At 43.3% G+C, this 22,931-nt stretch overlaps 1 protein-coding gene and 1 long non-coding RNA gene across 9 annotated transcripts in view; one reads left to right on the forward strand and one right to left on the reverse strand.

Moving 5' to 3' along the window:
• TADA2A (transcriptional adaptor 2A) overlaps positions 1-22,931 on the forward strand; it is a 56,935-nt gene that overhangs the window by 21,914 nt on the left and 12,090 nt on the right. For all 6 annotated transcript variants that reach the window (XM_002719249.5, XM_051824704.2, XM_070061047.1 and 3 more), the window contains 6 exons: positions 192-283; positions 2,176-2,333; positions 4,899-4,987; positions 7,215-7,287; positions 19,831-19,894; positions 21,187-21,230. In XM_002719249.5, the coding sequence (XP_002719295.1) occupies positions 192-283; positions 2,176-2,333; positions 4,899-4,987; positions 7,215-7,287; positions 19,831-19,894; positions 21,187-21,230 (520 nt within the window). The remainder of the gene's footprint in view (positions 1-191; positions 284-2,175; positions 2,334-4,898; positions 4,988-7,214; positions 7,288-19,830; positions 19,895-21,186; positions 21,231-22,931) is intronic.
• On the reverse strand, positions 9,615-16,061 carry LOC103351525 (uncharacterized). Of its 3 annotated transcripts, none has more exons than XR_011383563.1 (3): positions 15,928-16,061; positions 14,873-14,990; positions 9,615-9,682 (listed from the first exon to the last, which is right to left on the reverse strand). It is a non-coding gene; the product is annotated as an uncharacterized lncRNA (long non-coding RNA). The 3 variants fall into 3 exon arrangements; XR_011383562.1 differs by lacking the exon at positions 9,615-9,682 and adding an exon at positions 11,626-11,759; XR_011383561.1 differs by lacking the exon at positions 9,615-9,682 and adding an exon at positions 13,149-13,249.

Genomic DNA, 22,931 nt, shown 5'->3' on the forward strand with positions numbered 1-22,931 from the left:
TGATATTTATTAAAGACTCTTACAGCTAATGGTGAAAATAGGAGTGGGAGAAGTAGACAGCTAATGAGAATATACTTTGGGTGTCTTTTTATACCATGAGAATGGCAGTCATTAGCCATGAACTAGTATTGTGTTGGGATCCCTGGGTTCCATTTCTATCTCTGTTCTTAGGCAACATTTTTTCTCCTTAGACCTCAGACTTTCCTGTTCTTGACCCCAGCTGGACTGCTCAAGAAGAAATGGCCCTTCTGGAAGCCGTGATGGACTGTGGCTTTGGAAATTGGTAAGACTTGGTGGTAAGAGTTGTTCTGCCCTAGTGCTCAGAGAGGTGGCTGCTGTTAAGGACAAAGGGAAGAGCTTCAAAATGAGAAAATGTCAGCAGCTTTCCTGTTGACCCAGCTACGCCACAGCGCCAGCCCCCACCTCTTTTTTTTTTTTTTTTTTTAAGATTTATTTATTTATTTATTTTATTTGAAAGACAAAGTTAGAGAGGGAGAGGGAGAGACAGAGAAATCTTCCATCAGCTGGTTCACTCCTGAAATGGCCATTAACAGCTGGAGCTGGGCCAGACCAAAGCCTGGAGCATCCTCTGCGTCTCCCACGTGGGTGCAGGGGCCTAAGATTTAGACCCTCTGCTGCTTTCCCATGCTCATTAGCAGGGAGCTAGATCAAAAGTGGAGCAGCCAGAAATTTAACTGACACCCATATGGGATGGCTGCAGGTGGTACCTTTACCGGCTAAGTCACAGCGCCAGTCCCTCCTCTCTCCTTTTAAGCAAAGTTCACAAAGAAGACTTGCTTCTTGGTGGTGGGGGCACTAGAGCTAGGAATTAAGAAATGCATCCTGGTGCCAGCACTGTGGCATAGCAGGTTAAGCCATGGCCTGCAGTGCTGGCATCCCAAATGAGTGCCAGTTCTAATCCCGGCTGGTCTACTACAGACCCAGCTTCCTGCTAATGCACCTGGGAGAACAGCACAGGATGGTCCAAGTGCTTGGGTCTTTGTACCCACATTGGAGACCTGGAAGAAGCTCCAGGTTCCTGGTTTCAGCTTGGTACCAACCCATTTGTTGCAACCATCTGGGGAGTAAATTAGCAAATAGAGGAAAGAGTTTCTCTTTGTGTCTCTCCTTCTCTTGCTGTATAGTTCTTTCAAACAGATAGATAGATAGATCTATTCATCCGTCCTGCCCTCAAGAAGCTGATAGCTTAGTAGGGAATCAGAACTGTGTATACAAGTGATTTAAGTACACAGAATAGCGAGTAGTGAAGCCTTAGGAGGGAGGACCAGGGATGTAGTGCTGTAGACAGGAGGGCTTCTGCCTGTCCACCACCTGGCCTAGGAGGCAGGAAGCTTGAGTATAGAATCTGGGTTTGTCACTTACAAGCTTTATGTTCTTGAGTAAGTTTATTAATGTTTTTGTACTACATTTTTGTCTCCTATGGAATTGAAATACTAAAAATATCCACACTGTAACGTTAATCCTATGATTGACTTAATTTATATTGTGAGTGTTTCTAGCTCTGCCTGGCAGATTGGAGGAGTTCTAGAGATGAAATGTTTGTTCATGAAAAATGTTTTATAACCTATAAACCATTATACAAGAATAAAATTAGTATAGTGCAATGTTTACTGTTCTAAGGTAGTTTCTTATCATTTATAGCAATTCTTTCCCTGAGGTCTGGTTCACAGAGAAATCCACAGATTTTCTAGTCATCTTCCTTTCTTTTGGCCAGAGCTGGGCTGATCTGAAGCCAGGAGCCAGGAGCTTTCTCCAGGTCTCCCATGTGGGTAAAGGGCCCAAGCACTTGGGCCATCCTCCACTGCTTTCCCAGGCACACTAGTAGGGAGTTGGATCAGAAGCAGAGCAGCCAGGACTTAAACCAGCACCCATATGGGATGCTGGTGCTGCCGTAGGCAGTGGCAGTACCCACTATGCCCCAGGAAAGGACTTTTTAGTTATTGTTTCTATATCTTGGAATACAAAATTTGGAACATGAGATTATACCAATATGAGACTTATATTTGTCTCATTCTTCTGTGGATATCTTTGTTACATTAGTTTGGAGTTATCAAATTACAGACATCTTATGTCTGTGACTTAAAATATCAAGAACAAACCACTTTGACAGTTATGTATGAATGAAAGTATTGCTTCCTTCTCTCCTTTCTAAAGGCAAGATGTTGCCAATCAGATGTGCACCAAGACAAAGGAAGAGTGTGAGAAGCACTATATGAAGCATTTCATCAATAACCCTCTGTTTGCATCTACCCTGCTAAACCTGAAACAAGCAGAGGAGGCAAAAACTGCTGACACGGCCATTCCATTTCACTGTAAGTGCCTCCCTGGTTTGGTAAGAGATGCTTAGCACATTGCTGGGCCCTGTATGAACAGTGATTGGAACAGTTAAAGAGTATGTGGAATAAAGGGGGAGTTGGCATGGGAGCTCTTGAGTCAGGGTTATAATGTGGCAGAGAGGGACTGGTGCTGTGGCACAGTGGGTTAAGCTGCCGTCTGTAGTGCCGTCATCCCATGTGGGCAGCAGTTCTAGTCCCAGCTACTCCACTTCTCATCCAGCTCCCTACCAATGTCTCTGGGAAGCGGTGAAAAATGACCCAGGTCCCTGGGACCCTGTACCTACATGGGAGAAGACCTGGAAGAAGCTCCTGGTTCCTGGCTTCAGCCTTCAGACTGGCACATCCCTGACCTTTGGAGCCATTTGGGGAGTGAACCAATAGATGGAAAATTTCTCTCTCTCTGTCACTTGTTCTCCCTCTCTGTAATTCTGCCTTTCAAATAAATAAACCTAAAAAAATGTATATAATGTGGCAAAGAAGGAACATCTCTCAGGGGTCAGAGTTCTTACTGGACATCTGGGAACCCGAAACCAGTGTGTAGTTGGGCCCTCTCTGAGTCTCTTGAACATAGCAATTAATTTTAGTGCTTGCTTCTGTAAGATGAGATGTGAAAAAGGGACCAACCTTTCCATGCTGTGGTGAGTAGAAGCCTTTAGCAATCCCTTAGGAGGGTTTATTATCTTTTTTTTTTTTTTAAGATTTTATTTATTTATTTGAGAGGTAGAGTTACAGATAGTGAGAGTTAGAGACAGTGAGAAAGGTCTTCCCTTCGTTGGTTCACTCCCCAAAAGACTGCAACGGCTGAAGCTGTGCCAATCCAAAGTTGGGAGCCAGGAGTTTCTTCCGGATCTCCCACGTGGGTACAGGGGCCCAAGGACTTGGGCCATCTTCTACGGCTTTCCCAGGACATAGCAGAGAGCAGGATCAGAAGAGGAGCAGCCAGGATTAGAACCGGCACCCCTATGGGATGCTGGTGTTGCAGGCAAAGGATTAACCTACGACGCCATGACGCCAGCCCCTATCTTTTTTATTTTTATTTTTTTTAAGATTTATTTATTTTGCCGGTGCCATGGTTCACTAGGCTAATCCTCCACCTGGGGCACTGGTTCTGTGCCGGTTGCTCCTCTTCCAGTCCAGCTCTCTGCTGTGGTCCAGGAGTGCAGTGGAGGATGGCCCAAGTCCTTGGGCCCTGCACCTGCATGGGAGACCAGGAAGAAGCACCTGGCTCCTGGCTTCGGATTGACGCAGGTAGCGGCCACTTGCGGGGTGAACCAACGGAAAAAGGGAGATCTTTCTCTTTGTCTCTCTCTCTCTCTCTGTCTAACTCTGCCTGTCCAAAAAAAGGATTTATTTATTTTATTTGAAAGGCAGAGTTACAGAGAAGCAGAGGCAGAGAGAGAGAGAGAAAGGTCTTCCATCCACTGGTTCACTCCCCAAATGGCTGCAGCTCCCGATGGTGTGCTAATCCAAAGCCAGGAGCCAGGAGCTTCTTCCAACATGGGTGCAGGTGCCCAAGGACTTGGGCCGTCTTCCACTGCTTTGCCAGGCAATAGCAGAGAGCTGGATTGGAAGTGGAGCAGCCCAGACTCGAACCAGCGTTCATTTGGGATGCCAGCATTGCAGGCGGTGGCTCTAACCTCTATGCCACAATGCCAGCCCCGAGTTTATCATCTTCAATGAGTTGCTTAGAGAGTCTAGTGCTTGGGTGATTACTAATTGCCTTAGTGTCAAGTTCAAGGAGCAGTTTATCATTTTTGTTCACTTGGTTTTAGCAATGATGTCAGACTTTTAATCTCACAGACCTGTGGGACTAGTGGGTCTTTATAAACCATCTCAAAACATGATGAATTACAAATGTGCATCTTTCCTGAATGACTCCCAGAGCACAAGTCATGAGATATGAATGTCTTCACGTCTCCCTTCCCTTCCTCAGACTCCATAGACTTAGTTGTGTACCTGGCTAGCTCAGAGGCAGAGGATACTGCCTACTTGGATAGCACTCCTCTCAAATCTATTGGGCCATTTGTTCCCAGCTACAGCCCAGTGAGATGACCAGGGCAAGTGTTTTCGTTTTACACAGGAAAAATTCAGGTTCAGAAGGATTAAATAATTTGTGCAAGATCATGGTACTGTTGGGTGGCAGAGCTGGGACTCCATTCCAGCCAACCTCCAGATCAAGTGGGTTTTTTGGCTTCTCAGTTGATGAGGCTCTTAAATTGAGATTGGCACCAAGGGGTAAGGGATCTGAAGCTGACAAGGATCTTGTGTCCGTTCATTTTAGGAAAGTAGAATCAGAGGAAGTTTTCCCATTTTTATTCAGAGGGTTCCGTAAGTCCTATTTCCTAGTCTGAGGAATCAGCTAGTTTCCATAGTGCTTTATTATCTTTTTCATTTTTCCTTTTATTTTTTTAATTTATTTATTCTCTCAGATACTGTCTTTGTCCATACAAAAGTGTTTCAGAGTGTAAATAAGGACTGTTTTGTGTCACTTCTTCCTGTCAGTACTCTGTTAGTCAATGAGACAAACTCTGAATCTTCCAGCTGCAGATGACCCACCTCGACCCACCTTTGACTCCTTGCTTTCTCGGGACATGGCAGGATACATGCCAGCTCGAGCAGATTTCATTGAGGTAGGAAACACCTGGTTTTGTTTTTGATGTTTGCTGGAGCTCTTGCCTATGGAATCCATACCACCTGAAAGAGATGTGTAAAACAGTTCATTTGTCAAGCTCTTAGGAAGACACAGTTTCTTCCATTTGAGTTCTTTTTCTCATTTGTAAACATTTGCACTAGTAGAACAGTAAAAGTTTTAAATTGTATTGGTTCTGGCTCATTGTTCCTTTGAATTTATGGAGTTTTCTGCAGTATTTCTCACGTCATACTAGCGGGTTTCAAGGTTGTACTGTATTAGGAGTTGGCAGACTTTTCCTATTATAGGCCAGATAGTAAATATTTTAGGTTTTTCAGGTCTTAGTTTCCGTTGCAACTAAACTTTGCTGTCACTGTGCATAAGCAGTGTGGATAATATTGTGTTCCAATAAACTTTATATGTGGCCAGTGCTGTGGCTCACTTGGCTAATCCTCCGCCTGCGGCGCCGGCACCCCTGGTTCTAGTCCCGGTTGGGGCACCGGGTACTAGTCCCGGTTGCTCCTCTTCCAGTTCAGCTCTCTGCTGTGGGCCGGGAGGGCAGTGGAGGATGGCCCAAGTGCTTGGGTCCCTGCACCCACATGGGAGACCGGGAAGAACCTGGCTCCTGGCTTCAGATCGGCGCAGCTCCAGCTGTGGCAGCCATTAGGGGGGTGAACCAACAGAAGGAAGATCTTTCTCTCTGTCTTTCTTTCACTGTCTATAACTCTCTCTTTCTCTCTCTCTCTCTCTCTCTCACTGTCTAACTCTGCCTGTCAAAAAGAAAAAAGAAAAAAAAAACTTTATATGTAAAAAGAGGTAATGAGCTGCATAGTAGTTTGCTGACTCCTACTCTGCATACACAATAGTGAATATGTATAAAACTGCCTGTTCTTCCAGCCGTGGAATTAAAAATCATGCGAATATAGTCACAAATCTTGATTTATCATCTAATCCAATCCACAACTGCAGTGTTCCTGGAAATAACTTCAGAGTTTAACAGTTTTGCTGGCCACATACACAAGTCAGTATTTTGTTCATGGAAAGTGATATCAGGACTGTACCATAGACACTGACCTCATGAACTCTACTTATTAAAGAGAATATGAGGGGCCAGTGCTGTGGTGTAACGGGTTAAGCTGCCATCTGCAGTGCCTACATTCCGTATGGGTGCCAGTTCTACTCCTGAATGCTCTGCTTCCTATCCAGCACCCTTCTAATGTGCCTGGGAAAGCAGCAGAAGATGATGCAAGTGCTCGAGTTCCTGCACCGGCGTGGGAGACCCAGAAGCTCCAGCTCCTGGCTTAGGCCTGGCCCAGCCCTTGCCGTTGTAGCCATTTGGAGAGTAAACCACCAAAAGGATGATCTTTCTCTATATATATGTGTATCTCCCTCCCTCTCCCTCTCCCTCTCCCTCTCTCTCTCTCTCTCTCTCTCTCTCTGTGTGTGTGTGTGTAACTCTGCCTTTCAAATAAGTAAAATAAATCTTTAAAAAAGGATGTGAACGGACATACCTGTTGAATTATATAAACAATGTTATTCACTACGGCTCTCAGATAATACAAAATAAATGAAATTGTGCAAACTTCTTACCTAAACACTTGTAGGCCAAAATAAAGGTTAGATTATCTTGGAAATGAGCAGACTGTTTTTAATTTTTAGAGCAATAAGTTTCACTTCTTTCTTGAATTTATAACTATTCTCATTTTTTGTTGTCAGTACTACTTGAAAGCCCCTCAGATTTTCCTCGATTTCCTATTACTTATGGCAGTATCCTTTTATCTCTCTTTTTTTTTTTTAAGATTTATTTATTTTATTTGAAAGGCGGAGTTAGAGGGAGAGATAGAAAGAAATCCATCTCTGTCCACTGGTTCACTCCCTAAATTGTAGCAACAGCCAGGACTGGATCAGACTGAAGCTTCTTCCGGGTCTCCCATGTGGGTGCAGGAGACCAAGCACTTGGGACATCTTATACTGCCTTTCCAGGTGTACCAGCAGGGAGCTGGATTGGAAGTGGAGCAGCTGGTACTCGAACTGGTACCCATATGGGATGCTGGCATTATAGGCAGAAGCTTAACCCACTATGCCCCAGTGCCGGCCCTCCATCTAGATTTTTTTTTTAAATGTGTTTGCTTGTGTATTTTCTGTTTAGTTTTAAAGCATGGCTACTATAAGCCATTAATCTTCACTGATGAATTTGGAGTCCAGATTTTTTTTTTTCCCCTTAACAGGAGTTTGACAATTATGCAGAATGGGACTTGAGAGACATTGATTTTGTTGAAGATGACTCGGACATTTTACATGGTAACATTTTATTTTATCAAATGTTTATTGAATGTAAACTGTGTGACAACACTGTTGGATTCTAGGAATGCAAGAAGGAATATAATGTGTCTTCTGCCTTTATGGGAGTTAAGATGCTGAACCTACGTATGTTGGGTTTCTACCACACTGAGTGAGTTGTGATAATGGTGAGAATGTTGATTAGATAATAGCAGTTGGTGCTACCCCAGGCATTGGCCTTTTTGTTTGGGGTGAGCCTGCCCTGAGGTCATGGGTTAAATGGCACTCACTTGCTTTCTTTAGAAGGAAAGGAATTTGTGTGAAGACCCTGAGGCTTCAGTAACAACTGCTGGTAACTAAATGTAGTATACTTGTTGAATTGCAAGTTAAGTTTTCATGTTGCATTAATTGGCACTTCATCACTCCAAGGGGAATTTGATTCTTTTCTGTTCATAGAGAAGCTGTGTGGGTGTTTGTTACCCTGTTTCTGGGACTAAGAGTCTTTGGAAAAATTTCACCTTGAGAATTTTTTTCTCTATGCACTTCTTGAGCAGTTTTCTTTGCAAAATTTCATTCCTCCTCTTTTCTCCCACACAAATTGAAGGAAAGTCAAAGTGACGCAGATAGAACTAAAAGAGGAAAGCTTGAAAGCAAACGACTTCAGCATTCACTAGATCCATTGTATCTGTTCAGTCTACCATGTCAATCTCTCTTTTCATCTCCAGTGACTCATGTTGTCTGTTTTCACCTCTTATGTTATTCCCTTTAAGGTGGTGTGCAGGTTGGCATTCAATATTTATCTTCATACACACCAGCGTTAATTAAAACGTTACTGTTTCCTGACTTGTGTCTTTCTTACCAGACTATTCTTTGCAAAAAGAGCAGCTTCATAAGTGTCATCCTTTTAGGTACTCTTCAGAAATACTAAACTTTTGAAAGTCAACATCTTTAATGTCAGTAATGATTCAACTATGTAAGTGACTTGCTGAATCACTTCTGTAGGCCCTAATCCAAGGTCTTCATTCGTATGATTCAGCATGAAGAAAACTGTAGTAATGGTTGATATTTAATTTTGTTCTTCTTTGTAGGAGCAGGATTTGTAATTTCTTCTGGTGTACTTGTGGTCCTTTCTGTAATTAAGTGGGGACAGAAGGGGCAATCACAAAGAGGCAGTTAATTGATCAGTAATTTTAGCTTTTCAAACCTGTGACATATTTTAGTTATTGGTACTTTCTACAGTTTTTTTTTTTTTTTTTTTTTTTTTTGGACAGGCAGAGTGGACAGTTAGAGAGAGACAGAAAGGTCTTCCTTTGCTGTTGGTTCACCCTCCAATGGCCGCTGTGGCCGCACCAGCCGGCGCATGGCGTTGATCCGAAGCCAGGAGCCAGGTGCTTCCTCCTGGTCTCCCGTGCAGGTGCAGGGCCCAAGGACTTGGGCCATCCTCCACTGCACTCCCGTGCCATAGCAGAGAGCTGGCCTGGAAGAGGGGCAAGTGGGACAGAATCCGGCACCCTGACTGGGACTAGAACCCGGTGTGCCGGTGCCGCAGGCGGAGGATTAGCCTAGTGAGCCGCGGTGCTGGCCTCTACAGTTTCTACAACCTTGTAAAGCTTTTGCTCTAGAACGAGAACATCCATATTAATCCTTCCACATAGGTAGCTTGGACGCAGTGTGCGTAAGGATCCCTGTGAAGTATATATAAGATGTGTAGATGGGTGCTTTTAACATGGTGGTAACATTTTAAAGAGGTCTGCCAGCACTGCAGATGAAAGGGATGACTTGCTGGTGCCTCAAGAGATGCCTTGTTGATGGCTCTGTGCTCTCGTGACTCTTGGCAGCACAACCAGTGTCCTGGCACCTGTTGCCCCTGAGCAGTCTCTCCAGAACACTCCGTGAAGGGGCCTAGGTGTCCAAGGAGGCTCAGAAAGGAATGAGAAGGAGCTGTTAAACATACTTGGGAGGCCGTCGCTGTGGCATAACAGATAAAATCGCCGCCTGCAGTGCTGACATCCCATATTGGCACTGGTTCAAGTCCTGGCTGCTCCACTTTTGATCCAGCTCTCTGCTATGGCCTGAGAAAGTAGTAGAAGATAGCCCAAGAGCTTGAGTCCCTGTACCCCTGTGGGAGACCCAGAAAAAGCTCCTGGCTTCAGATTGGTGTAGCTCTATCAGTTGTGGCCATCTGGGGAGTGAAGCAGCAGATGGAAGCCCTCTCTCTTTCTGCCTCTGCCTCTCTGTAACTCTGCCTTTCAAATAAATAAATAAATCTTAAAAAAAAAAAAAAAAAAAAACTTGGAATAGAGAGGGGCACAGAATTTGTAGACATCAGGACGCTTGCTCAACCTCACCCTTGTTTCTGAGTCACTCTGGTCTCGAGCAGGTTCTTGGAGTCTTGGTTGCTGTTTCTTTTTGTCCCCTGCCAGTAAAGAAAGAGTGACACTGATTAGTCAGAGAATGAAAATGTCTTCAAGGAAGGGTAGTAAATAGTGGAGACTGGTGTTATTGTCATTCCATCAGACCATTATACTCGTAATATTACTGAGCAGTAACAACATTCCTTTTATGTTTCCTCACTTAGAGCTGCTGGAAGGAAGCAGACTGCTTGTCTGGATTTTGTATTCAGAACCCGTCTAAAATACTGGCTGATGCCACCAAGCCCTTTTCCTTTCCCAAAGATTTTTGCTTTGATTCATGGAATTTACCTAATAAAATTGGCTTGCATTATCAGAGGCTTGGGATACAATGGATGGATAACTAATTGCATTCCAGCCATGCCAGAAGGCTTTCAGAATGGGCACAGAAAAACTACTGCAAGTTATGCATTGTCCAAGGAAGAAAATTAGGTAGTTCTGAGATCCCTTAATGGTACCTTATTAAAATATGCAGAAACTGTTAGTTTGGAAAGAGAGAGGCAGAGGGCTCACAGCTTTAAACTCTCGTGGAATATTTTGAGATATCCATGCACGTGCCCAGTTAACTACTCCTCTTCACAGCTCTTCCCTTACTCTTTTGATCTGTCAAAATCTCTCCTAAATTTATGGACTACTCATTCTGAGTGTCTCAGGGTCCTATAATTCTGATTGTAGCATCTTCTAGTCATTTTCCCAGGATCAAGGCCAGCAAAAGGCTTTACAAACCCCTGCTATGAGTTTCCAGCACCTTTCAGGGTCACACAGTAGTACAGTTCACTTTCCTGCTATTTGGAAAGCTAATATCAGCAGTATTTCTCTGATAGGCATGGGTCCCATCCATTTTTCGGGTCCTGCTCATTTTTCTTTGGCCTGCGTCCTCAACCCTTTATGGCCTTTACCAGTTAGTAGATCAGAGGTTGAGCCTGGTCTCCTGTGTGTTCAGTTGTTGTCAGTGCTCTTTCCTTTATCTTGATATAGGACACATTAGACATAAATCTTTCAGTGGTAATAAATAATACAGAAAGCATCATTCCAAGTACCATTACAAGTCCTTCATGTATGTAGAGTCATTTAATCTTCACACAACCCTGAATTGTGTGCTTTTTGGTTTTTTTTTTTTTTTTTTTTTTTTTTTTTTTTTTTAATTTGTTTATGTGAAAGAGAGAGAGAGGGAGAGACAAGAGATAGGTTCACTCCCAAAATGGTGGCAACAGCCAGGGCCAGGCCAGGCCAAAGTCAGGAGTCTGGAACTTCTCCCTGGTTTCCCATGTGTGTTGCAGGGTTCCAAGTATTTGAAGTGTCTTTCTCAGGCACATTAGTAGGGAGCTGGATTAGAAGTGTAGCATCATGGACTGGAGCTAGTGCCCATAAGGGATTCCTACATCGCAGGTGGAGGCTTACCTGCTGCACCACAATCCCTGTCCCTGTTGTCCCATTTTTATTCCCATTTTACAGATGAGAAAATGCAGATGTGGAAGGATCACATAGCACGCAACTGGCAGAGCCATCCCTAGAGTCCTTTTTTTTTTTTTTTTTTTTTAGTTTTATTTATTCATTTGAAACAGTTACAGAGAGAGGGAGAGATGAGATCTTCCATCTGCTGATTCAGTCCCCAGATGGCCATAACAGTGTGTGCTTGGCCAAGAGCTAGGAGCTTCTTCTGTATCTCCCACATGAGTGCAGGGGCCCAAGAACTTGGACCATCTTCTATTGCTTTCCCAGGTGCATTAGCAGGGAGCTGGATTGGAAGTGGAGCAGCCAGGACTTGAACTGGTGCCCAAATGTGATGCAGGCAGAGGCTTAACCTGCTACACCACAATGCCGGCCTGAGTCCATGTTCTTAGTACTATATAATATTTACTGTCTCTGTAATCTTGAAAAAAAAAAAAAGATTTATTCATTTGGAAGGCAGAGTTATAAAGAGAAGGAGTGACAGATCCTCCATCTGTTGGATCACTCCCCAAGTGGCCACAACAGCAGGGGCCGGCTGAAGCCAGGAACCATGAGCTTCATCTGAGTCTCAGTGGCAGGAGTCCAAGAACTTGGGTCGTCTTCTGCTTTTCCAGGTGTATTAGAAGGGAGCTGGATGAGAAATGGAACATCCCGGACTCAAACCAGTACCCATATGGGATGCCAGTTACACAGACAGCCACTTAACCTGATATGCCACAATGCTGGCCCTGAATTCTTGAATTTTTACTCCTGTTTTTTTCGTGTGAGGTTTCACATTTGTTTTCTATAGCCTCACCACATTTTTGAGAAGTAAGAATAGATATTTTCCCATTTTACATTTAGAGAAATTCACACAGAAGTTAAGTAATTTGCTTAGGGCTTCCCAATTGCTGGATTTAACCATTAGGATACATTATCTTCTTCCCTTTAGCAAAATTATTTGCGTGGGTACCAGTGCTGTGGCATAGTGGTTAAAGCCGCTGCCTGCAATGCCAGCATCCTATATGGGCACAGGTTCGGTCCCATCTGCTTTACCTTTTTTTTTTTTTTTTTAAGATTTATTTTATTTATTTGAAAGAGTTACAGAGAGAGGTAGAGACAGAGAGAAAGGTCTTCCATCTGCTGGTTCACTCCCCAGATGGCCTCAATGGCTGGAGCTGCGCTGATCCGAAGCCAGGAGCTTCTTCTGGGTCTCCCATGTGGGTGCAGGGGCCCAAAGACTTGGGCTGTCTTCTACTGCTTTCCCAGGTCACAGCAGAGAGCTGGATTGGAAGAGGAGCAGCCGGGACTCGAACCGGCGCTCATATGGGATGCTGGCGCTTCAGGCCAGAGTGTTAACCCACTGCGCCACAGCGCTGGCCCCTGCTTTGCTTTCTTTTTTTTTTATTTTTTTGACAGGCAGAGTGGACAGTGAGAGAGAGAGAGACAGAGAGAAAGGTCTTCCTTTGCCGTTGGTTCACCCTCCAATGGCCGCCACAGCTGGCACGCTGTGGCCAGCGCACCGTGCTGATCCAAAGGCAGGAGCCAGGTGCTTCTCCTGGTCTCCCATGGGGTGCAGGGCCCAAGGACTTGGGCCATCCTCCACTGCACTCCCTGGCCACAGCAGAGAGCTGGCCTGGAAGAGGGGCAACTGGGACAGAATCCGGCGCCCCGACCAGGACTAGAACCCTGGGTGCCAGCACCACTAGGCGGAGGATTAGCCGGCTCCCTGCTTTGCTTTCGATCCAGCTTTTTGCTATGGCCTGGGAAAGAAGTAGAAGATGGCCTAAGTCCTTGGGCCTCTGCACCCATATGGGAGACCTGAAAGAAGCTCCTGGCTGCTGGCTTCAGATCGGCCCAGCTTCAGCCATTGCAGCCATTTGGGGAGTGAACCAATGGATGGAAGACCTCTCTCTCTACCTCTACTCTTGCCTCTCTGTAACTTTGACTTTCAAATAAATAAATAATTCTTTATTTGTGTGTACCTTGATCAAGAGCTTAGGGGGAAATAACTTAAAAAGCTTTACTTCAGGGATGTACCTGAGTTTGTCCTTATGCAGGTGCAGGAAGGATTTTGATTGGTTTCCCTTCAGTTAAGGCTTTTGAGTCGGTTTTCTTGCCAAGCAAGCAGTAAGTGCCTTCTGTCAAGAAAACAGAAACATGTTGCCAGCTATTTTGAACAATGTTAGAAATATACTGCAGTGGGAAGGAGCTTGCCTCTGACTTCTGCCCACTTCTTGAAATATTTTAAGGCTAGCCGTTTGGAAACGTTATCCGTCACCAGTGTAATCACAGAGAGCCTGTTCTTCCCCCAGAGCTGAGATCTCAGAGGCCTTGTAGTGGTGGTTAGATTTGGTGTGCTTGTTTGATGGTCTCTGGTTCTTTCTTTGCCAGTGTGTCTGGAGCTTCAGTGGCTTGTAGTAGGTGTCTGCCTTGTTGTTTCTGTTCTGCTCTGGCCCTCCCTGGGTTATTTATGCAGTTTTAAGATCTTGTAATCATTTGGAGCTAAGTGTGCCTTATAAAGAAAAGAGATGGCTTCCAATATGAGTTTTTAACTGGGAGAATTCCAGTTCTCTTCCCATTTGGTTTGGTTTTGTTCTCCGGAGACACTTGCACAAATTTAAGTGACTGAAATTCTGAGCAGTAAAGCTGTTTATCAGTGGTAATTATTAATAGTTTTTTTTCTTTGAGGGAGGTAACATCATCTCTAGGGATTTTTTTTTTCTTTTTTAATTAAGCCAATCCCACGCACATCTCAGAAAACAATGTGGTAAAGTCAGTACCTTACAAAGAATTACAGAAATGTTTTGTCAAAATTAGCAGTAATTTTCACTGGATCTTTAAGACATTTCTTTTTTCTTTTTTTTACTTTTTTTTTAAGATTTATTTATTTGAAAGACAGTTACAGAGAGAGAGACAGACAGACACAGATCTTTCATGCACTGGTTTACTCCCCAAATGGCCACAGCAGTTGGGGCTGTGCCAGGCCAAAGCTAGGAGCAGGAGCTTCTTCCAGGTCTGGCACATGGGTGCAAAGACCCAAGCACTTGGGATATCTTCCAGTGCTGTCTCAGGTGCATTAGCAGGGAGCAATACCAGAAATGGAGCAGCCAGGACAAGAACCAATGCCCATATGGGATGCTGGTGTCACAGGCAGCTTAACCTCCTATGCCACAAAGTTGGCCTGTACATTTTTTTTTAAGTGTTTTTTTTTTGTTTTTTTTTTTTTTTTTAATTTGAAAGTCAGAGTCATAGAGAGAGAGATCTTCCATCCACTGGTGCATTTCTCTAGATGACTGCAACAGCTGAGGCTGGACAAGGCCAAAGCCAAGAGCCAGAAGTTTCATCTGGATTTCCCATGTGAGTGTCAGGGGCCCAAGTATTTGGGCTATCTTCCGCCACTTTCACAGGCACATTAGCAGGGAGTTTGATCTGAAGTGGAGCAGCTGGGACATGAACCACACAAACCGGTGCTCATGTGAAATGCTGGCACTGTGGCAGCTGCTTAATCCACTGTACCACAGTGCTGGCCTGAGGACACTGCTTTTGCACTCATCGTATTGGGTAGATAAATGAGATAAAGCACATAGGGAGCCTGAAACATCAGAACTCAGTATACTTCAGCTGTTGCTATGTTTGTTCCCCTTTCTGGCTTCCACTATTGACTTCATAATTCTTCCTTTTTCATTAAGGACAGAGTGCCCTCTAACACCAGCATGCCAGAGACCCTTCCTTTCCTCCCTCTCCCTGCATGCCTGTCCTACCAGATAGCCACATGCAATGCGTCTCCACCAGCAGGGCGCTCTGAAGCCTGTTCTCCCAGAGCAGCAACGGCAGGCCATGGAGCATCCTGTAGTTTCTGGACTTCCATGTGGAACAGCCCTAAAAACCAAGGAAGGTGTCACTTGTATGAAGAAGTCTATACCTTAAAAAAGAGTTTGAAAACCATTGCTTTAAATCTTGGACTTTACAGTACGGAATTACTTTTCATTTGTAGACAGTTATGATAGAAAAATGAACCGGGCCGGCTCCGTGACGCAGTAGGTAAATCCTCTGTCTGTGGCGCCAGCATCCCATATGGGCTGGCTACCCCTAGTCCTGGCTACCCCTCTTCCAGTCCAGCTCTCTGCTTGGCCTGGGAAAGGCCCAAGTCCTTGGGCCCCTGCATCCGCATGGGAGACCGGGAGGAGGCACCTGGCTCCTGGCTTCGGATCAGCGCAGCTCTGGCCATTTCGTCCATCTGGGGAGTGAACCAATAGAAGGAAGACCTTTCTTTGTCTCTGCCTCTCACTTTCTGTAACTACCTCTCAAATAAATAAAATAAAATCTTTTTTTTTATTTTTATTTACATATTTATTTATTTATTTTGACAGGCAGAGTGGACAGTGAGAGAGAGAGACAGAGAGAAAGGTCTTCCTTTTGCCATTGGTTCACCCTCCGATGGCCGCTGCGGCCGGCGCACCGCGCTGATCTGATGGCAGGAGCCAGGTGCTTCTCCTGGTCTCCCATGGGGTGCAGGGCCCAAGCACCTGGGCCATCCTCCACTGCACTCCCTGGCCACAGCAGAGAGCTGGCCTGGAAGAGGGGCAACCGGGACAGAATCCGGCGCCCCGACCAGGACTAGAACCTGGTGTGCCGGCGCTGCAAGGCGGAGGATTAGCCTAGTGAGCCATGGCACCAGCCAAAATAAAATAAAATCTTAAAAAAAAAAAAAGAAAAATGAACCAATGTTTAAATCTTTGAACTTGTTAGAAATAAAAAGAATCCATGGTAGGTAGTTTTTTATAATTAAACTTTATAACAAATTGTATTCACTCACCTTCGCAGATGATCCAGCTAAGATTTAGGCTATAAAATAACCTAAAATATCTCAGAGCTAAGGGAGGCCAGTCTGGATAAAGTATTCCTGGACATCTGACAGTGTTTGAAGTTCCGGACATGTGTAGCGCAGCCGCTCATAGCTCAGCACGCCAGATTTTGGTATTGAACCTTTGAATGTACGATCAGCCCGAGGGCAGGCGGAAGCCACGAGATGCACAGCGTGAGTCGGTATGCAGTATCCAGAAGTCATTTCTGTTGTCTAGCCAGGGCTGCTGCATTGACAGTGCTTCAGGATTGCACATTGCTCAACCACTTGTGTTTGTTTTCCTCTTGTGTTCTGTTCTATTACTTCATTGTCCTACTTTTTTTCCTGCACTAACATCTAGTTCTAGCAGAGGGGAGTGTGTCAAACTTCCATTAGAGGTATCCTCAGGGACTACTATTGGGAAAGATAGCTGGGGCCAGAGTACAGAAAAGAGGATCAGCTGGAGCAGATCTGACTCACCTGTTCTAAATGACATTTTATTTAAAAACAGAGTTTCAGACTTGCTCTAGCAGAGCTTGTAGGTCTGTGCTGATCATTGCCCCTCAAGTCTGTACTTGAACTTGAGTGCCCTCGTACTCACTGCATGAGGAATGGGGTTGTACTGTCTGAGTACACCAATATTCCAGAGGCTTGAGGCTTAGTGGCATTCGGCTGTTTAGGATGAGCCTATAACATGAAAGAAGAAAGTCTCACACATAGTCTTTGCTGCAAAGCCAGTGTGGTGTTAGACATAATTACCTAACCTTTGAATTATGTTTTTTTGGTTTTTCAAAGGACACATGGTAGGTCAGTGTGTTGTGCCCTAGAGCCTCTTTCTTCTGCAAATACAGGCAGTAATTAAAGCAAAAATCCAAAGTCTCAACTTGTACAAGCTTATGGCATTAACAAATTGTTAAGATAGTTCCATAATCTACTGACATCAAAAAATCTTAAGATGCCTTCAAAATCCATCAGTGAGAAGAATGGTTTAACATAGCATAGTGCTATGTTACACATTACTCATAGTTTCTTCTAGAGTTGTTAATAATTGGTATTCATATCTTAACCTTAGAGGTTTTCCAAATATTAAAAACCTGTGGGAGTTTTTTGTTTCTGAAGTGTTTTTTTTTTTTAAGTATACATTTCATTTTCAGTGAAGCCAAGTTTAAGATATAGGACTAGTTCAAAGAAAGTACACATGTTGGACAATTTCAGAGTCTTTCCTACTCAAGGCTCGGAGCCAAGCTGCCTGGGTTTGGATTTTCACTTTTTCTTAGCTGTGTGATCGTGAGAAGGTTGTTTTGTGTGCATGGTGCATACATGGAAGTGGTAGGAATGAGACTGCAGAGGCAGGCAGAATCAAGAAGATAAAGGTTCTTGTCAGAGGTTGAATTTCTGCAAGTGGATGGGAAGCCACTGAAGAATTATGTATAAGTAGGGGAATTACACCATAAAATTGTGCTATTGTGCTTTAAAGTATGACTCTGATACCATCTGGAGGGAGGGAACTGGAGTAAGGCCAGAGTGGAGTTAGTAAGACAGGAAGCATGCCTCTGTAAATGACATCAAGAGAGACAAGAGGCCTGCGCTCTGAGGAACAGTGAGAGACGCAAAGGTTTATTTGAAAGATTGAAGTACAGATAAGACTGGCTAACTAGGTGTGGAGAAAGGAGAAGGGAAAAGTCTAAGTTGATTTCTGTCTTGAACAACTAAACTTTAGTTCTGTTAACCAAGGTAAGAGTTACAGAAGATGGGAAAAGGGTAAAACACAAACTTATAATTGAAGGCCATGGGAATTAAGATATTCAGTAGAGGTGATGGTGCTGTGGCATATTAGGTAAAGCCGCTGCCTACAGTGCCAGCGTCCCATATGGGCGCCAGTTCAAGTCCTGGCTGCTCCACTTCTGATCCTGCTCTCTGCTATGGCCTGGGAAAGCGGTAGAATTTGGTCCAAGTCTGTGGGCCCCTGCACTTGTGTGGGAAGCCCAGAAGAAGCTCCTGGCTCCTGGCTTCAGATTGGCCTAGCTACGGCCATTGTGGCCATCTGGGGAGTAAAGTAGCAGATGGAAGACCTCGCTCTTTCTCTGCCTCTGCCTTTCTGTAACTCTACTTTTCAAATAAAAATAAATAAATCTTTAAAAAAAAGATATTCAATAGAATCTGGAGCTTAAAAACATAATCTAGGGGCCTGTGTTGTGGCATAGTAGGTAACACCATGGCATCCCGTATAGGCACAGGTTCATGTTCTGGCTGCTACACTTCTGATCTAGTTCCCTGCAAACAGCTTGGGAAAAGCAGCAGATAGTGGCCCAAGTGTTTGGACCCTTGCACCGATGTGGGAGACCTGAATGAAAGTTCTCTATCTCTCCTATCTTTGTAACTCTTTCAAAAAACATAAATAAACCTTTTTTAAAAATAGATCATCTGGGGGCCGGATGTATAGCACAGCAGGTTAAAGCCCCTGTCTGCAATGCTGGTGTCCCATATGGGTGCCAGTTCAAGTCCCAGATGCTCCACTTTTGATCCAGTTCTCTGCTATGGCCTGGGAAAGCAGTAGAAGATGGCCCAAACCCTTGGGTCCCTGCAGCCGCATGGGAGACCCTGAAGAAGCTCCTGGCTCCTGGCTTCAGATCAATGCAGCTCTGGTCATTGCAGACATATTGGGAGTGAGCCAGCAGATGGAAGACCTCTCTCTGCCTTTCCTCTCTGCAACTGCCTTTCAAATAAATAAATGAATCTTTAAAAAAAATAAATAATCTGACTTTGAGATAATTTGTATGTTTTGATGGTACTTGGAACTTTAAAATTGGATAAATGTATAGGAATAAGATGAAGGGTGAAATGAAAATTGAGAACAGAAGCCTTGGGAGCTCTAAAGGTAGAAAAATACTCCTTTTTATAAGCACTCTTACAGATGTGATCGAGGCATTCACTGTGAACAGTAATCTACATAATTGTCCAAAAGAGGTGGTTAGTAGAAAGCTGAAATTGTTGGGTTGTTTTGAAAGATTTGTTTATGTATTTTGAAAGAGAGAGGGAGAGACAAAAGAGATCTTCCATCCACTGGTTCCACTTCTCAAATGGCTGCAACAACCGTTGCTGGGCCAGGCCAAAGCCAGGAGCTTCATCCAGGTCTCCCATGTGGGTGGCAGGGACCCAAATACTTGGGCCATCTTCCACTGCTTTTCCCAGGCCATTAGCAGGGATTCAGATGGGATAGAGCATCCAGGGCTCAAACTGGCGCCCATAGGGGACATTGTCACAGGGACCAGCTTTACCTGCTACCTTAAATTATCTACCTATGGCCTGCGTTGTGGATAAGCGGGTTAAACTGCCACCTGTGATGCCAGCATCCCATATGGGCGCTGATTCAAATCCCAGCTGTTCCACTTCCCATCTAGCTCCCTGCAAATGCTTCTGGGAAAGCAGCAGAAGATGGCCCGAGTGTTTGGGCCCCCGTACCCACATGGGAGACCCAGAAGAAGCTCCTGGCTCCTAGCTTCAGCCTAGCACAGACCTGGTTGTAGTGGCCATTTGGGGCATGAACCAACAGATGGAAGATTTCTCTTTCTGCCTTTTCCTTAAAACTAGATCTGCTTACAGTGTTAATGGAGTTTAAAGAATTAAAAAAAAATTATTATCTAAAGAGTAATGCTGTAATAAATACATAAGGAAAAAGAACTTCGTTGTAAATTTGCTGATAGAAAAATTCAGTATACTAGGTTATTTTTATGTTAGATAGACTTCTTAGACTAGTGTATGTGGAATAGTTAGCAATATGTGATTCTAAGTTTGGGTCAAAGATTTATTTTTGTTATGGATTTGTTTATGTTATATATATATGTATGTATATTTTGTTTTATATACATATTGTAGCTCTGAAGATGGCTGTGGTAGATATCTATCATTCGAGATTAAAAGAGAGACAAAGACGAAAAAAGTAAGTATGGAAAACCACCCAGTCTTCTTTCAGCTTTGAAATGTTGACAGCATCTAGTTCATAGAAGTGTTCTGCTTGCATGTCATCTTGTGACCTTAGGGAAGACACTTCTCCTCCTATGTCTCAGTTATTCCATCTCTCAAATGGGGATAATAATTCCTGTCTTATTTTTTCCTCCTTTTCCCTTACCCTTTGTTGATGTTCCGATGAACAGTGAATAATGTGAATACATTGGAAAAGAAAAGAATGAGATAAATTCAAGGCATTAATAAATTGTTAGGCTTTTTTTTTAATGTTATTCTGACCTCTCACTTTTCTTTTATAAGAAGTATTTTACCTAAAACAATTTCAAAGAAATTAGATATGTCAGGTACCCTAGTATTCCTTGTTAAAACAGATCAAAAAATATACTTTCAGACTTAGAAATTGTGGATCCCAGGCCTCTGCTGATTTACAGAGACTTGAGTGGTTCAGAGAGGGTATATGTGTGTAGGTGTGGATGTTACTGTGATGGTCCCAATACGGACACAGAGATATCTCAGCAGGTGAAAAGTAAGGGAGTTGGGGGACACTCTTGGGGGACCCAGATGTGATCTAAACTGAAACTGACTATGTTATGTATCTGGAGTTAGCTGCCCTGAAGTGTGAGATTGCTTACCAAGCTGCCACATGAGAGGCTTCATATATAGTTACAGAGCCTGTGTAGTTTACTGAAATTCTAATTTCCTTAAAACACACAGTGAGAGCTAGAGTATTGTACACCCTGATTGTTGAGGTTGCTGTCAGAGCTCACGTTTTATGATGCCTTTCCATTAAGCATGCACCGTGTGTATTCACGTAGCTTGAAAGTGCTGTGTGAATGCACGTTGTAAATGCTGAGTGTGTGATCTGGTGCCTTTTTATGGTTAGCAGGTTTCCCTCACATGGTTGTTCTCAATGATCATTTCTACAAACTAAACAGATTAACTTTATGATGCAGACACAGATTCCCTTCTGTTTGATCTTAAGCGGCAGACACATGATTTTCAGAATTTGTGAGTGGCAGTTGATTTAGTCATTCACCCATCAAGTAGTTACTGAGAATCTACTATGCATAAGAAGAAGGAAACAGCGTGGTGCTGGAGATCCTGAGTGGGCCAGCGCCGTGATTCACTGCACAAGTTTGTGGGGAGTGACTTCTTTGCACCTCAGTGTTCTGCCTCAGAATACCTAGGATGTCTAATAAAAGCTGCATGCAGAAGATACTGTGAAACTAATTCTAACACACAGGTGATTGTGGTTTGTCATTTTAGAATCATAAGAGATCATGGATTAATCAACCTCAGAAAATTTCAGTGTAAGTATTAGCTGTTGTATTTTATAATTTCTCCCATGTCTTTGATTAGTTTTCAACAAATCATTTATGACAGTCATTCTTTATTAATCCAGGTTGCATATTAGTACCTAGGAAGACTTTAAAAATTCTGATGCTTTGGCCTTCACCCCAAACTAAGTCAGTCTAGTACAGGTAGATCACACACACACACACACACACACATATGATTTATTTTATTTATTTGAAAGAGTTACAGAGAGAGGTAGAGACAGAGAGAGGGGTCTTCCATCTGCCAGTTCACTCCTCAGGTGGCTGCAAAGCCAGGAGCCTCCTCCAGGTCTCCCATGTGTGTGCAGGGGCCCAAGGACCTGGGCCATCCTCCACTGCTATCCCAGGCCATAGCAGAGAGCCAGATCAGAAGAGGAGCAGCCGGGACTAGAACCAGCACCCATGTAGGATGCCGGCGCCGCAGGCCAGGACTTTAACCCACTGTGCCACAGCGCTGGCCCTGATCATACATATTTTTTAAAGTCTTCAAGGCACTCTGAACCACGGTGGAAGTTAAGGACTCTTAATTTGTAATCAACAACATTTGGATGAGAGTTATTTCCCTAAAATTAGTATAGTAAGTGTAGCATGAATATTAATGGATCATTTCCTGGATAATCATATTTTGAAGTGTGTTAAATGATCTTGATCTTCAAGTTTTAAATATATTTTTAGAGAAAAACCAGCTGAAAGCAATACCTTTATTTTGCATGGTGGTAAACAAACCAAAAAGATGCCATTTAACTTAATGGTTTTTAAATGAATGCTATATTTGACATTACTGTTTTAAATATTGGAGATCTCTAAGCTGAGCAGAAAAGTACCCATCCTTTTTCCCCCCACAGTGTAGTTTGTTCAGCAAATAAGAATGGCGATCTCAATAATCATTGCAAAACTTATATAAAAGTGTTTATAATGAACAGAGAAATAGGTTGTCAGAAAAAGAAAACTGAGAAAAATATTTGTTAGTTGTGTGTCATAATACTGTTTTTCGTAAAAATACCTGCTGGTTAATGTGGAACATCCAGTGGACAGAATCTTCACAGGGTTATTTCTTTGTCTGTGGTGCTGTAGGTTTTGTGTCAGCCTGTCACACAGGTCAAGTGTCTTTTCAACCTAAGTAATTAGCTACGATTTTCTTCAGCAGAAAGTGATACCTTTATTTTTCACGTCCCATTACACATTTTTCAGGTTACTGTAGTGTTTTAAGAATGTCACTTTTAACAGTTTTGTAATATGTCTTTTTATTAGTTACATATGCATACACAAAGAGAAATATTTATATACTTGATCTGATTTTTTTATTTTAGTTATTGATTAGCTTTTTAATCATATAAATAATGTCATACTGAACTTGTTTATGAATAAAGTTTTGTCTAGGTTTTATTTGTAGTTAATGGTTTTTATGTTATTTTATTTTATTTTGCTTTATGGTATATTCCTGGAGGTAGAATTAATAGGTCAGAAAGTATGATCGTTGAAACGTTTTTGACCCACCACTGCCAGATTGCTTTCCAAAAGACGGCTGTATCAGTTTAGATTTCTCCCAGCAATGGCTGACGTTGCCTGTTTGACCTTGTCCTCATCTATACCTCTGGACTTAGAGAAATAATTCAGCCTCAGATTTCCCTTGTTCTTCAGTAGACAGTAATTGGTCATATTCTGGTTGTCACA

The sequence above is a fragment of the Oryctolagus cuniculus genome, chromosome 17, assembly GCF_964237555.1.
Source record: "Oryctolagus cuniculus chromosome 17, mOryCun1.1, whole genome shotgun sequence".
Taxonomy (NCBI): Eukaryota; Metazoa; Chordata; class Mammalia; order Lagomorpha; family Leporidae; genus Oryctolagus; species Oryctolagus cuniculus.